The sequence below is a fragment of the Herpailurus yagouaroundi genome, unplaced genomic scaffold, assembly GCF_014898765.1.
Source record: "Herpailurus yagouaroundi ecotype Mexico unplaced genomic scaffold, PumYag 28, whole genome shotgun sequence".
NCBI lineage: Eukaryota > Metazoa > Chordata > Mammalia > Carnivora > Felidae > Herpailurus > Herpailurus yagouaroundi.
In genome coordinates this window covers 76,584,453-76,601,364 of record NW_024412376.1, presented here as the reverse complement: position 1 = coordinate 76,601,364, position 16,912 = coordinate 76,584,453, and the positions used below count along the sequence as shown (strand labels likewise).

General features: G+C 37.6%; 1 protein-coding gene across 18 annotated transcripts in view; it reads right to left on the bottom strand.

The window, feature by feature from the left end:
• COL25A1 (collagen type XXV alpha 1 chain) overlaps window positions 1–16,912 on the bottom strand; it is a 470,156-nt gene that overhangs the window by 115,778 nt on the left and 337,466 nt on the right. For 14 of the 18 annotated variants that reach the window (XM_040476443.1, XM_040476442.1, XM_040476427.1 and 11 more), the window contains 3 exons: window positions 7,655–7,726; window positions 6,806–6,913; window positions 4,219–4,254 (listed from right to left, as the gene is read on the bottom strand). In XM_040476443.1, the coding sequence (XP_040332377.1) occupies window positions 4,219–4,254; window positions 6,806–6,913; window positions 7,655–7,726 (216 nt within the window). Of the gene's footprint in view, window positions 1–4,218; window positions 4,255–6,805; window positions 6,914–7,654; window positions 7,727–8,495; window positions 8,556–16,912 lie in introns of all 18 variants that reach the window. The other 4 variants (XM_040476457.1, XM_040476447.1, XM_040476438.1 and 1 more) reach the window with 1 other exon arrangement.

Below are 16,912 nucleotides of genomic sequence, written 5' to 3'. Positions count from 1 at the left end.
TTGGATGTAGACACTTTGGACCAAAAAATAATTTCCAGGAAATTGGGATGAGTTGGCATATCTATCTTTTATGCTTTTGAGAACTCCTACCACTATTTACCAAAGAAGAAAACAGTAAGAATGTCAGAAGAAAAGATAATTTCAAAAATATGATTTTAACAGCTATTTAAACCTCTGAAAAACTTGAAAAATAAAGATCACTTGTGCTAGGGTTCACAACTTTGCAGCTTCCAACTGTGGTCAGTCCTCGTTTTGATTCTAGGGTCTAGTTTGATGACCTAGAATGGTTTTCTTCTTATTTAAATGGAGTCCAATTTATTTTAACTCAAGAGTCTGTGTTTGAAACCTCATCCTGAACTTCTCAGAAAACCCGAAGGTCATGTTTACAGAATAGATGCACAGCAGGATTAAATAAATGTGGAACTGCTGCAGGCCCTTTTTATTCTATCAGAGATGCTGTTAATCTTCAGATGATTATTTTTGCCATATAAAATATATATCCTGGATTATGAAAACTAATTCCCCACCTGACACACTCATAAACGGTTTTGTAAGAGCTAATTTTAGAACACTCCTAGTTTTTTTCATTTCATCATCAGAGACATTTTACATTTTGAGAAATTCTCCAGTGCCTCTCAAGACCCTCTCCTCCACTACCCACACCGATAAATGTAGTGAGTTTTGCATACTGTGGAAAAGATGAGAGCCATGCTGTTTGTTACCTTTCCTTATTTTAACTTGTGGATGAGAAGGCGATTGTCATGAAAAATTGATAATGTAAGACGATAGGAGAAGGCCAAAAATAAAAACTGGTAACAGCAAATAGGACCCAAGGAATAAGTTGCACTATCGATCACAGTATCTAATACGCTGCAATGTAACTGATAGCTGTAATCACACGGTTCTTAGCCCTTATATTTCATAGAGTGGCCTTTCTGTATGCTAAGTTATGTCACCAGGGATTCATCTTAACAGTGATACTTCTTATTTATGGAACTCTTTGTAGTTCATAAAGCATTTCCATATTATTGCTCTTTCATTTGCTTCTCACCAGAACCCAGTGAGATAGATGAATTAGGAATGACTGCCTACACGTTACAGATCAGTAAAAGAGATCACAGTCTATAGTCATTCACTCCCCTAAACAGTTTTGAGTCCAGAACTACTCAGGCAATGTATTTTTCTCCCTACCAGACTTCTAGTCAACACACACACACACACACGTGTGTGTGTGCACACGAACGTAATATTTAAAAGGAAAAACAAAGATAATTTCCAGTGAAAATTTTCTCCCATGAAAACTATTATTTTTTCAGTATCATCTTCTTTCTTTGATACAGGTTAAAATATATAAGTGCTATTTAAGTTAACAAATATAACTGTTTTTTAAAAAACGATAGCTTTTTAAACCATAGAAATATTTCACTTTAAGAGGGGAAGAGGAATTAGAGGATTATATTGCTTCACAAAAAGACTCTGAATAGGATTGCTTGAAATAGCAAAATTCCCCAGAACATTTAAGATATGTTGATTTATGAAAATCTGATTCATACAGAACTTTACAGGAATACATCTGTTATATAAATCCATGTTCACCTGTAATTTACTCTAGGGGGAACAACTGAGTGATAATAATAATAACACACTCATATAGTTCTTCGTTATGTATTTTAAAGTGCTTTCCCCTAATTTATTGCATTTGTCTTTGGCAACCTTATAAGGGAGGCAGAGAGGGTATTATTATCCTTTCTTTACGGATGAGAAATTAGAGGTTAAGTGACTTGCCCAAGGTCAGACAGACTATTCATTCATTTACTGCTATTTGAGTGATGTAGTTTTAACGGGGTAGGTCAAGGAAGTAAGGTTCTTCCTCCTAATTTTTTTTAAGCAGCTGTGAAGGCTATTAAAATAGAGGTGGATGATCTCACAAATGTAATGTTGAACGAAAGAGGCCAGACACAAAAGTGTATATACTGTAAGATTCTATTAATATAAAATTCAAATGCAAGCAGAATTAATCTATGGTGGCAGAATCAGGATGGTGGTGACCTTTGGTAAGAGGCAGATGGTGACTGGAGGGTAGAGAGGGGTTTGCTAACATTGTACTTCTTGCTCTGGTTTGTGGTTGTATAGTTATGTTCACTGTGAAAATTCACTGAGATATATACTTGAGATTTGTTTATATGTATATATTTGATTTGTTTATATATATGTATATATATACACATTATATATATGTATCCCAATACATATATATACATTATGTATATAATGGAAGTTTTCTTTTAAAAAAGTTTTGTATCTTTAAAAACAGTACAGCACTTTAGAAGATCATTACATTACACATATCCTTTGAACATTTGTGATTTCAATCAAGTTTCTTAGCTGCATTCTAAAAATGAGAATATGAACTAAATCTGAAGAGTTTAAAAAGAAGAAAAAATTTATTTAAAAAATGTCTGGGATCATCTTCGTCTGAAAAGTTGCTATATGAAATGGGAAACTGAAGCAAACTAAGATAATAACATAATTCATTTAGGGCCAGTGGAACATTTATATTTAATGACATTAAGCTAGGAACTGTAGGGAAATGACATTAAACTGTGATTCACATAGTATATTCTAGAATATATCTTAAGGAAGATAAGATTATAATTTTTAAAATATCCATTTTATTTTAGAATTTTGTGTATTAGGACGATGCATTGGGCATCAAGGTAGAAAGCCAGTGGCAATGATAAAAATCTGAGTAGAATGTGCAAACCTGGGGACAAACATGGGCTCCTGAGAATCCCAAGGAGCCTTCAATGTAACAGTGTTTGGGAGGAATATGTTTTGAGCATCATCCAGGATAGAAATTACAGTTGCATTCAGTTGCTTAAAGCAGTTTCAAAATCTATATTATAGTTTTCTAAGAATCCTTCACTCCCGTGACCCTGTGACCCTGAGAACCAATGCTGTACTTGTACTCAAAGTTGCCACTTATGACATATGTTTTGTTTAATTTTTACACATTATCTTTTTTGTTGTGTTTCTTTCATTTTATTTTTTTCAAGAAGCCATGATAGTTCGTCCACCTTCAAGTCATCTGTATCCATTCACTATCTTGGTATTATATGTTGGGAACAAAGAATTTCCGGGGGCAGGGGGGTGGGGTGGATCAGACTCCATTCCAGGGTGCTTTCATCTCACCAGCGATGTTTCAAAGCCACCTCCACCACAGCTAGGACTACAGCTCGGTGACATTTCTCCCCAGGAGGGCTGTTGAAGGCATCCTGTTCAGGGAGAAGTCTTGAACCTTTAACCCATTCGCACATTTGTTTTAATTCCTGACCGACTGCTGTATGCTTGTGTGTTAGTTGCATTAGGACCTAGCTAACTTATTTTGTAAAATAAACGTTACACCCTAAACACCTGCGTCTGTGTGCCACAAATTGTGTAGAATACACACGATCAAGTCAATTGTGATCACTGCATCCAGGACGAATGTGAGACATAGCTGTCCTCTGGAATTTGGGTTATTAGAATGTCAACCTGTGTTCCCCAATGTTGCTCATGTCATAAAATAGGTCAGAAAGGTGGCTCCAGAGATAGCAGGGAAGAGACAGGGAGAGGTAGGTTGAAGGAATTCTACTCTTCAAGGCTCAGCAAGCTGCTCCAATGACTCTTTCCCTGGCAAAGGCTAAACAAATCATGAAGAACGGGACCTGCATGTCTCCGGGTAAGTCCATGTGGAATCATTTCATAATCTTTTTTAATGACAGGGATCAAGAAGGCACAACTGTTTCTCTCTCTGGGTGGAGCCCTTCAACAACAAAAACTCCTTGAATCCCTGTGGAAGTTTCACTATACTAATTCATGATTAGCAACACCTGAGCCCTTTGAAAATTCATTCCTATTTAAGCTAATAGGCATATCCCTGAACTTAATCTTCCTTTATAGCGGCTGAACGAAGCATATTCTGTCCTTTGACCTTCCCTGCCGTCGTTCCTCCCACCTGGAATCTCCTACTTTTTCCTCTCGGTCAGTTCTGTGGATGTGCTGCTTTGTGATCTTCATAAAAGACAGGCCACATTCTTTTTCCATTGTTACTAATTTTCACTCTTTTCCTTATAAGTCATATGATGATAACATTTGTTACATATAATCTTGACCACACTTTTGAATAATTTGGACTTCCATTATTTTTAGTATAGAAAAATAAATTAAGATACTTGCCATCAAGCCTTGTTCTCCTGGTTTCCCTGATTCACCCTTAAAAAAGAACAGTGACAATATTTATTAATGCTATAAACATTAAAAAGCCATTTTAATTGTTTTTTTTTTTTTCTTTTTCACAATACCCACAGGGACGCATGAATGTCAAATATACTTTGCAGGCTACATAGAGGAATGCAAACACAATGCAATGAAAAGAAAGCCAGTGTTCTTCCTTCAAATTCATTTTATAAACATTTTAGGATTTAATAAAGTGAGTCTAGATTACAGCAGAGATTTAAGAATTATGCCAAGAACGTATTCTAAATAAAACTAGTAGGAATGGTTATACTGTAAGTCAATAAAGGGTCCTAGAAAAATATTTAATTGTAATTGTAATTCCAGTAACATTTATTATGTTCTGTTCATGATGACATAAAGATGATGATCTGGCCTCTTTATGAGAACTCAGAACTTCCATATATAGGATAGAGAGATAATTGCTCTTAGTACATTAAATAATAAAATGTGCAGAGATTGATTTTGAATTTGTTTTCCTGGATTAATGATGGCTGAAGTGATATGTTTTATTAAAATTAATAGCATATGCTAAAATACATAGAATTTGTGCTATATCATACCACTATCATAGTTTTCTAATACTCAGATTCCTACCAAATTCCTTATTATGTTTTATTGTCATATTATTATATTGATAGTCATTGGCAACAGATATTTTTTGGAAAAACCAGTCTTGTCATATCCAATATATATAAAAGTTGTTGGACTTTAAAAATGAGTACTTTCAGTTTGTTTTCGTAAAACCTTTTTTTTTAAATTTTCTCTTTTTGAACGTTTATTTATTTTTGGGACACAGAGAGACAGAGCATGAACGGGGGAGACGCAGAGAGAGAGGGAGACACAGAATCGGAAACAGGCTCCAGGCTCTGAGCCATCAGCACAGAGCCTGACGCGGGGCTCGAACTCCCGGACCGCGAGGTCGTGACCTGGCTGAAGTCGGACGCTTAACCGACTACGCCACCCAGGCGCCCCCGTAAAACCTTTTTCTAGTGGTTATCATCGTATATAAAAATTAACTCTGAGACTATACATCCAGTTCAATTCACCTTTGTGGAATTAAAAACCTTGCTCATACCTTTGTGTAAAAAGCTCTTATTTCTTACTCAGATGAATGAATTATGTTCACTTAAAGGATGACATAGTTTTTCAATTATTTACAGTTTGTCATACCTTACCTTTATCTTATTTCTTAAAAGTAATCTATACCTTGAGGAATATACAAGATCCAATGATCTAATTTTGTACCATCAAAATGATGTCAACTACTCTTCTTAGTGGAAGAAACACTCAAGGTATCTTTGTCAGCAACCAGCAATTCTTTGGGGGAGCTTTAACTATCCCTAGAGGTGTGCTTTCTCTATCTTTTGGGATATCATTCCAAAAAAAGGTGAGAACTGTGAAGACAATTTCAGGATGGAATCACTACCTTTGATGGTTCGGTGAAAGCCGTCCTAAAGACCAGGAAATAATAGGTTGGGAGTCAATCCTACATTTCATATGACAAATTTACAGCCATGTTCAGAGAGGGAAACAGGACTTTCAAGAAAGCTGTCTCAGAAAAGTCATAAAGTACTCTATATTCTTACAAAGAGAACCACTTATTAAAAAAATACATAAACATATGAATATAAAAATAAAATACACCAAAACATTAATTGCCATGGCTGATTTTTTTTTCTTTTTGGTTGCCTTCAGTTTTAAAAACTTTCTACGTTGCGGATAAATGTTTTCATGATTTGTACTATGAAAACACTCAGGAAAATAATTTAAGTCAAAGCAATAGATACATAGATTAATTAGTTCAGCAATAAATTTGAAATTCAAGTCCTGAAGCCATAATATAAATGTAAAAATGTTTAACCTTGCCATATATTTCTTTGAACTATTGGGTTATCTCTACTGAATCAAACCATTTATGTAGTGTTAGTAACTAAGTACTTAGGTCTAAGTATTGAGATTGTTTTTAAATCATTTCTATTAATAAGGACAAATGATATGCAAACCATGCCTATTGATGTTTTAACCATTAATATTACTGTTTTATTAACATTTTTTCTTTTCTTTCTTCCTTTTTTTTTTTTTTTTTGGTCAGTGATTTACAAGGCAGTAAACATTAAAAAGATTTACCTCCTTTGCCTTCCATAAATCATATGGGACTTTATTTTCTCTATCACTGATCCTTTGGAGAATTCCCGATCTCGCACCTATATTTTCAAGCTATTCTCCCACGTAAGCCAAACACATTCATGTGTTCTAAGGTAGTCAGGACACAAGTGAGATCAGGAATCATGGACTTGTTGAGGCTTACCCGAAAGCCAGTTCAGTTTCCATCTCCAGGTCTCTCTGTGGTTCATGTGGGTTCCCGGTGGATTGAGTGGTAAAGAAGAATCCTGCTGGCAGCACCCTCTCTGCTTGGGGACTTTCCTATCACCCCACTTCCTACAACCCCCTACTCCCATGGCCCCTCCTTTTCCCATTCCATCCCAGTGCTGACCCTTAAAACGAATGGATCCAAAATGCAACTCACAGGCACTCCTGGCATTCCACGAGGGCCATCTTTCCCTGTGTCCCCAGGAGGCCCTCTTGGGCCGGGAGGGCCTGGAGGTCCTGGAGGCCCAGCCTGCCCTTGGTCACCCTACAATGGAGAAGCAAACAGACCAACAGTGACCATGAAAGATAAAGATCCAGGTCTTCTTTTCAACACTTTAAATTTGTATTATCTAATCCACATTTACACTATGAAAAGAACCAGAACAATCAGAAACATGAAGCCTATAGGCAATTTGCCTGCCAGCAGGGAGCAAATAAATATTCATGCTGGGTGAGCTGAGTAGATGCTATTAAAATCAAAGCAGCTCAGGAACCAGCACTCACAGCTCTTGGAAATAGTGTGTATGTTATCATGATATTCAGAGCTGTTAGAAAAGTTCTGCATAACTTAATTGGTGACAATGCTGCATCAGTTATATTCACCTTATTTAATAAAATGACTGCATTTGTAGCTGGACAAATGTGTTTGCTCTTTCATAACCTACAAAATTAAACGTACAGGCTCTTGTCAAACTGTATAATAATTGACAAATTACCAAAGCCAGAGAGCTTGGAAACTGGATCTATTACTGGATATAACTTAAGCTTTTTTTTTTTTTTTTTTTTAATTAAAAAAAAATTAGGCATTCTATACCTTTTTACTTTGGTACTTTCATATACATTTCAAACAAATGCAGCTCATGAGACATAATTTTGTTCTAGGATATTTCCAAATAAATACCCCCACCCCACCCCCACCCATGAGAGATGAATGGTAAAGCAACAGTAAATGGAGTAATCACTGAATGTAAAGAAGAAATCAGACTTGAGCAAGAATAAGCACTACCTTAATGAGGCGGCGTTTAATGAGCTGCTGATCAGCAGAGAGAAACCCATGATTGATTTTAGGAAACACCATCTGATCAGTCAGGTGAGGTCAAAGGTTGAAGTTCAGAGGTGAGAGAGTTGGAGAATAGACATCAGAAGGCCCCAAGAAAGAAATAAAGATATTCACATTAGGCTTATAATGACCATTAAACAAAACGGAACTGGTGCTTGTGTCTGACATCAGACTATCTGGCTCTTCTTGAAGGAAACATAACCCTAAGATAGGATGGCAAGAACAGATTTTTAGTGAGGGAGGAATCTTTTGGATCCCATCATTCCACTGTGGCTGTTAGGCCTCTTTCATGTAGTATGTTAAAGAAGCAGGAAAGCTCCCATCACCCACATCCTGCCCTCTGAGCAGAGAGTCTAGAGACCAAGCACCAGTTCAAATTCCGTCAGACTTGTCAACCAGCATAACGTGGCAGGAACGCGACTGCCATTTTATAAATGCCCTAGGTCCATAATACTTAGGATCATTTAACTGATCATTTAACCAAAAAACATCACAGAGTGTTGGCATGCGTGCAAATTAAACCATCAAGGTGTGGCTCGGTCCTAGATAGCCACGTCTGCCTCTCTTCATTACCCTTGCTCAACTTCAATATCCTTCTCTCTTTCTGTTCAAGATTCTCCTCAATAGATATTTGACCTCGTTGATGTAGGCGAGGTCCCAAGGATCCAATAACTCAATGCATATGGTGAAAAGAGCAAGTGGACTTGGCAAGCCAATTTAGCTGTTCTCGCTCACTCTTATGCTGATTGCGGGCTCTGACTGAGCAGCATGGGTGCCAACCACAAACCTTGACGGTGAGGATCTGATTACTGTGCAGAGCAGCAACTGTGGGGAAGCCTGGCAGACCCTATGGACGTGGGACAGCACCAAAACAACACGACACAAAACGTCACACAGACATTCTACTGATGGACAAACAAAACAAGCGTGTATCTAATGCCACCCTGTCCCAGCTCTAAGTCTTGTCTTGTTTGACACACTGTAAAGGAAATCAGACACACAAGGCCCCCAGGTAACACATTCCTTAAGTGGAAAGGCCAGATTGAGAACTCATTGTAACTTCTCTTGTGGCAGTTACACTGGGATCCGTGTATATACTCTTAGCACTTCTAGAATCTTACATACAAAATGTTAGCACAATATAGAGATAACAGCAGACACTGTTATGAAAGCAACACTGTAATTTCCCTCCATGGATATTCTGTTTACAATTCATTCTGTTTACAACTCAGGACATACATGTATTAATTCTATTAATTTTTTTTTTTTTTTGGACAATACTGAACAGAATTTTGCAGTCTGATCAGAAGTATTTCTCAGAATTGGGGCGCCTGGGTGGCGCAGTCGGTTAAGCGTCCGACTTCAGCCAGGTCACGATCTCGCGGTCCGTGAGTTCGAGCCCCGCGTCAGGCTCTGGGCTGATGGCTCGGAGCCTGGAGCCTGTTTCCGATTCTGTGTCTCCCTCTCTCTCTGCCCCTCCCCCGTTCATGCTCTGTCTCTCTCTGTCCCAAAAAAAATAAATAAAAACGTTGAAAAAAAAATTAAAAAAAAAAAAGAAGTATTTCTCAGAATAAATGCAGTTTGCCTCACAAAAGATAGTCTTACCACCCACATATCAAAATTTCTCCCTCCAATCATATGATGATTCTCAGATCTTTCCTGTTTCAGGAATTCCTGCAGAGATGGTGGGTAGAAATCTGTCTCCTACAACATGTGTATTTCATGTCAGAGGGATTTATGGTCACACTCTGCAGTAATCACTTCTGTCATGTAACTTTTCCAAAAGAACTTGACAGTTCACACAACCCCTTGAAGCAGAAAAGTGGTTTTGAATTCCTTAACCAAGGAGAACAGGGGAGAGATATTTTAGAGACTTGTACTTCACTAACTTGTACTAACCTGTCTTCATAGGTGCTATCAATTGGATAGGTCTGAGAGAAAACTTTGGCCTGTGTTCTGTATCTTTTCCGACATGAGATATTGCAGCCTTTTATTCCATTTTTTTTCTCCACACAGAACATGTTTACCGTACAAATAAAATAAACAGCAACCACAGCTTACATGGACTCAAGTGTCTGCAGGCTTCCCAGACGCTCCTTCTTGCTCACTGCCCTTCCCCTCTTCTGCCCAAATCTATTATGAGGATATCCTTAGTAAAAGCCCATACATTTCTAGTTTTTGAAATTTTGTGAGTCTTGGCATAGTCCTCTGCCTTATTTCCGCCTTATTTGGGATATACTTTTCTTTTTTTTTTTTTTTTTTCCAACGTTTATTTATTTTGGGGACAGGGAGAGACAGAGCATGAACGGGGGAGGGGCAGAGAGAGAGGGAGACACAGAATCGGAAACAGGCTCCAGGCTCTGAGCCGTCAGCCCAGAGCCCGACGCGGGCTCGAACTCCCGGACCGCGAGATCGTGACCTGGCTGACAGTGGGACGCTCAACCGACTGCGCCACCCAGGCGCCCCTATTTTTCTTTTTTTAAAAGAACCAATAAAATTATGTTTGCAGCATGAAGACATCTCTTCGGCCCTAATGACCTTGACTTTCATTCTTTGGAGCTGGGACTTCTCAGGAAGCAAAAGCAGAGGACATCTTACCTGTTTTAGCAAATCCTTTCTGATAAGGCTATTAAGTGTCTGGGTAATTTTGAGGTGACCTGTATCCTCTTTTTTCTTCTCCCTAAGTAAAAGCCCTTGAAACACAGATGCTACCCAAATTCAGGAATGCTACAAGTTGGAAAACAGATGTGTACAATTTGCTTTTGTTTTACTATGGAATAGGAGTTAAAAATGTTATTAGATGGTAATGTGCCAGCATCTTTCCATCTGTGACTCATTAGCCCTAATATTACACAGTCAGAATTTTATATATAAACTTCGTCTTTATGTAACAAAGAACAAAAACAGATACAAACAAGAAGTGTATGAGGGATCAGAATCTTGACTAGTGGCGATAAATCATAATGTCACTTTGAACAGGATTATCTAACAAAAATAACTTAAAGTTAAAAGCCTTTAACAGCACACATGGTAGGACTTACAAAAGTTTTGAAATCTGAATGTATAAATAAGTCACTTCTTGTACTCATATCTGAGCATGACCAGCTTGCTGTTTGATCATATTTTCTAAATGCTCACGAAAAGCATTAGCTTCATAACTTCTTAGTTTGGTTTCCAGTGTTAGCGAGATCTAAAGAGGGGAGTGGATAGGTAATTCTCATCTCAGATAGATCCTTTTCACTAAACAGAAAAACCTCTATTTGAGGAAGCTGATCTTATATTCCTCAATCATCTTAACTGTAGAAAATGCTACCGATTAGGTGCTTAGAGCTACATTGTAAAGATTTTATTAATGAGCTAGGCAACAGGATTTCAGAAGTTTATACGTAACAAAGTAGAAAGGGACATGTGGAAGAATTCTCTTAAATTCTAACAAAAATCCCATGGCTTAGGCTGCAATTTCCTAGGACCTGGTGCTCTTCAAAACTGTGGTAATGCTTGAAGGGTACATGCCAGGGTGGGGTGGGGTGGAGGCAGTGGATAGGGGTTATGTAAAGGCAATAATAAATATGGCACATCTTCCTTAAGAGTCAAGTTTGACAAATGTTAAATAATTTTAAATATTTTTATGTAAAGCAATGTCATATTATGAGGCAGAGTGCAAAATTTGCACAAATTTTTAAAACTTTTACCATTTGATCATGGTAGAGAACCTCATCTCACAGGGGATACCTCTACATTACAGGTAACACTGAACTAACCCTCTTCTTCCCACAGGAGGTCTTTGGTGGATAGTCCTCCCTGGCCATTCACACAGAGTGCACTTTTCCATTAACTACGCCATTTTTTTCCATGATATCATTAGTCATAGTCCTTTCTAAATAAATGGAATGGACATATTTCACTTGGTTTTACATCTTGGAAAACTTGCCTGGTACACAGATGGTTCAAGTGGGTGTGGGAAAAAACTGTCTCTCCAGAAAAACATGGAGAAAGAGTCCGGGAATAAGCTAAAATGTTAAAATAATGTGTACAATTTTCACTCCCAAATATTTTGAATTTTTAAGAAATTGGATGTATAAGAGTGTAAAATATTCAACCCATTTTCCTCTTGAGAGCATACTCAAGCAACTAAACAATTGCTTAATTAAACACTAAATCCTGTGACATCCTGTGAAGTAGGTTACTATCTTGGACCAGTGTTTTGACACCATGTTAGGAGAAAGTCTATATCCCTTCATTACCTTCTAGAAGCAAAGAGGCAAGCCTACCCCAAAGAAATGTTGAACAAATACATATTACATAAGAGATGCTTCTAACTACTTACAGAGCCATAATTCAAGATGCTATTGTGTATTGTATACTCAGTAATGGTGTTATATGATTACATTATAGTGAGAAAACTTTGTGTTTGGTCAAAAGTATTCAATAAGGCAACTATAGAGCCAAGAATTTAATCCAGGACTTTTAATTCCAGACTTTCTCATCATGCAATTTATATGTCTTTAATTTCTTTCTACTTTTATAGTTGGAATATTAGAAGTTGACTAACACCACCAATATTTAAGAAGTATTTATTGACTATCTTCCATGCAGCATTCACTGCCTAGGCATGGGAATCGAATGGTGAGCATGACCCCAGGCTTACAGGGGTCAACATCTAGTGGGGAAACAGGAAAAAATAAGCAAGCAGTAATCATATGGAGGGATGACCATTTTGGTGGGGAAGGAGAGGGGCCACAGAGTAAATAAAAGTGTGCCTGATGGTAGGTTTGAGGACCTCTGGGAAACTTCCCAAGCCACACGAATGAGGGGAAGAGGGTTGGTAGAGCAAGAGAACTAAAGACAGAGATATCATTTAGGAAAATGTTATAATAGTCTAGTTGAGAGATGATACCCTAGGACTAGAGAAGGGACAAATCCATAGTTTCAAGTGATATTAAGGAGGTGGAATACGCAGCACTTGCAGCTTGGCTGAGAATAGCCTGAACGCTGGAGGATGACAGAGGAAACACTAGTAATGAATAAGTTTTCTGGGGCAGGTAGGTGTTCATGGATGGTGAATTCAGTTAGGGACTTGTTGAATTTGAGGCATCTAAGAACAGCCAAGGCATGGCAGCTAGATATGCATATAAAATCGTCAGGAGAGAAGTGAGAATGACAAGTCACAGGGCTGCCTGAAGTCATGTAGAGAGGTTGGAGAGAGAACAGACCTAGAAAACAGCTCTTGGAAAGACTTCGATTTTAGGGATGAGCAGAGGAAGAGGCAACCACAAAGAGAAATAATAAAATGTGGCTGTAAAAGTAGGAGAAACACTAACTCACCTCACAAATTTCTACACAGGCAAATGACTCAGAATGACTCATTAATGAAAACTGCATCATTCGTTGTGTTGTACAAATGCACATGAACTGAATTCCTCCACTCACTGTTGCACGTAGAGGTAATCTAGAAACTAACAATGGGCAATGCCACTGACAGTGGATGCTCACTGATATGCACAGGGGAGTATAACTGAGATTGTAGAGGTACAGAGGAAAAATTAAACTATTATTTTAATTATAAAGGTGGACCCCCAATAGCAAATCATATTGGAAGAAAAAATATGTGTTATGCTAAGAAATGAAAATCCCTGAGTTTCTCCATAATGTAAATAGTATCATGATTCTGTTAGCCCCCAATATATCATGCATAACAACACAACCATTACAGTAGGTATGTGTGCAGCATAAATAAAGATGAATATTCCGAGACATTGATAAAATGATTTCTAGCTAAGAAAGACCAGATGGGAAAACATTGTATAGGATGCAGAAATATTTAGGTAAAAGAATAACTTGAGTTTAACAGCAGGAACTGTTAGAAAACAAAATAGGCAAAGAAAAGAAATTAAGAGAAAGGAATTTGCTGCTAAATCATTTCATTCTGCAGTGGATGGTAAAATCTGTCTTAATAGAAAAATTAAGTACATGAAGCTAAATAGCAATGCAATCCTTTGAATAGTCAAATGCCATGAGCCTGAGAAAATCAGAATTTCTAACGGACTGAAAAGGATTGGCTTATGGAAATATTAATTATGGGGAAGAACTAGCTTTCTGGGCTGAATATGATGTTGATTCAAAAAGTTAATTTTTCTTTTTAATAGATATTCTAAGTTCCATCCTATTGTGTTAACCCTAGTCACTCCAAAAATTATCTTTTTATATGTAAATGATACACGTGAATTTGAAAATTATTTAGAAGAGAAAGAGAACAATACAGTCCCTACATTGGCAAATGTCATTAAATACTACTGCCACTAAAATGCTAAGTAAGCTGTACTGTAAAAGATCCGTGAATAAGCAGAAAAATGGCAGATACCCTCCAACACTGGCAAGTGTAAAGTATATGAAAAACTTCTTATGCCACACGTACTGAAAAAGGCTCCATTTGTTATGTACAATCTAATAAGGATTCCAGGGGGGTGTTGTAATGTTTCCTAACGATATATGGCTAAGAAAGAGCCACAGAAGATGAGACCCCGTGAATAAAGGTTAAGATTCCTGAAGAAGCTTTGCCCTACCCTGAGGCAATCAGAGAAGCAGAGACACAGGATAGGGGTGGGGTGGCGGTGGTAAACAGCTTCAGAGTCTGGGAGAAAACAAAGTAAAATTGTGTCAGTTTTATTTATATAAACTGTGCTATCATTGAATTGGAGCTATTCTCTTTAAGAGAGCATCAAGAGAACAGTCCTGTTTTAGGGTTTCTTCATAATAAAGACAATAAATAATGATGACAATGGTAATGATGACAGTAGTCGCCATTCACATGATATGTACTATGTGCTAGGTATTATTGTAAGAGCTTTATAAACGTTAGCTGTTTTAATTCCCATAACAACTATTTGACAGATGAGGAATTTGAGGCATGAAGAGGTTTTGCCCACTTAACTGTAAATAGAAGAGCCAAGACTCACACCCTGGCCATCATCTATGCCTTAGCCATTATACTTTCCATACATCCTTCATAGTCTCTGAATTTCATTCTCATTTATTCATTCATTTATCAAGGAGAATTTAATAAGATCCTACTAGAAACAAGGCAATATTTGGACATTGAGATTAGAAAGCCATATCCCAGGCTTCAGGGAACTTAGAATATAACCAAGACAGGCAGATGTTAAATATGCAATTACAAATGTGGCTGGGAGATCATATATATATATATATATGTATATATATATATATATACATATATACATATATATATACATATATACATATATATGTGTGTATATATATATATATATATATATTCTTTTTCTCATATTTTTTCCAATTCCTTTGTCCCTCAGTCAGGTTCTTAGTTGTCTATCTGCTATTGCCTCAGAAGAGGTATAAGGAGGCAGGGTGGAAAACACAACTTGTCTACCAACATTTCTAGAAACTGAAAATATCTAGGAAGACACTGCCCCAAACTGGAACAGAGGAAATAGGTCTGTGGTCCCCAAGAGCAGAGGGAGAGCCTAAGCCCTGCTTCCCAGCAGCAGTTTCAGAAAACAACAACACCTCAAACAAAAAAGCCACATGACATGTCTAGATGCAAGAGACCATGCGCAACCTTGCAAAACATTCCCTTGCATTAACCATGGCACAGAAGTAGCAGAAATTTTCCCATGACCTATAGATGCAGCAATAACACACTACATGTGAAGGGCCATGCAGGTCAGTCAAGCCATGCTGCCTCTCAGCAGCAAACTTGAACTGATGGCCAAAGACCAGGTACCTCTCAATTTCCACTCCAAATCTTTTGATACTATAAGACCTCAGAAGTGTGAATCAGTCCAAAAGGAGGAGGAAAGTGTGGACATCCCAAGAAAAGTGATGTTTTGTTTTTTGTCAGCTGAGAAGAATGGAGGATTCAGTTTCAGAAATCACATCAGATTCAGAAATCAAACTGTTATGGAAAATGAAGTCATATTTTTTACTCACTCGAGTTTTTGGATTGAAAATCACACCCCAAAAGTGAATACGAGGACTGTTAACAAAACAAAAATTATGAGAGTACAAAGAAAATGACCTAACAAGGTCAGCTAGTCAGGCAGGACTGCCCCCAAAAAAGTGGTATTTAAGTTGAGACCTGCAGAATGTGGGGGCATACAGACCCGTGGTGCCTGGCTACTCTCAAAGGGCACTGATACCTTCCCTTCCTGATAGTATCATCAAGGTGAATACTAAAACCAAGGAGAGAAATATATTTTCCTTTACCAAAGAAATATTGAATCTACACTTGGAATACAAAGATTGGGTCCTATTTTAGGTATTCCCTTGAGATGTAGGCACCATTCTCCATTTGGGCAAGGTTAAGATAAAAGCAATGGTAATGGCTATAGGGTATAGGATTCCTGTGGGAGGTCAGATTGATGAGAATGAGAGAGAGAGATTAACTAAATATCCATTCCTTCCTATAATAAATGTCTCTTAAGTACATTCTACATGCCAATTACAGTGAGAAAAGCTGTGGGGGTTTAAATCTAGTGAAGAATGGAGGCTATCATAAGAATACCAATTTAAGTGGAAAATATGCTAAATTAGTGCTGTAAGTAGAGGGGCAGGCAGTAGGCTATTTAAGCACATTGTGGTTAGGAAATGGAGTAAGTCTCCTAAAAGATGGGATTTGAGCCAGGGGAGGAAGGATGGATAGGACAATGGTATCTGAGGTGGGGTATAGACTTGGGCTTAGGGAAGAAGGTATTTCAGTCTGACATCCAGTGAGCAAAGAGGTGGGAAATAAGTTGAGTTTGGTTGGGGGGAAGCACATACTTTTTTAGGGAAGAGCTGGAATGGTTGACAGAGTATAGATGTGCAAGATCTTCCAAGAAGCTCAAAGGGGGAAGTAGTGGAAAGCCACAGAAATATTTACATAATGAAAGTGCCATGGCATATGCAGGTTTGAGGAAGACAATCCTGGCAAAACTATGAAGAAAAGGTTAAAAATCAAAATATAGTTCATGATCATTTATCTGCAATTTCAAAATCCAAAGTCCCTGAAAATAACATTTCTTTATAAGTTTAACTAAAGGTTTTCTAAGTTTGCAGCAAACTCCTCTGGTACCAAAACCTTATTTGAACAGATGTGAAGTTACTTATGATCACTAATATTTCTTCTTAGTGTGAACATGCATGTGTTTTGCTGAAGAAATTGATGGTTCGATTACAGGGTGC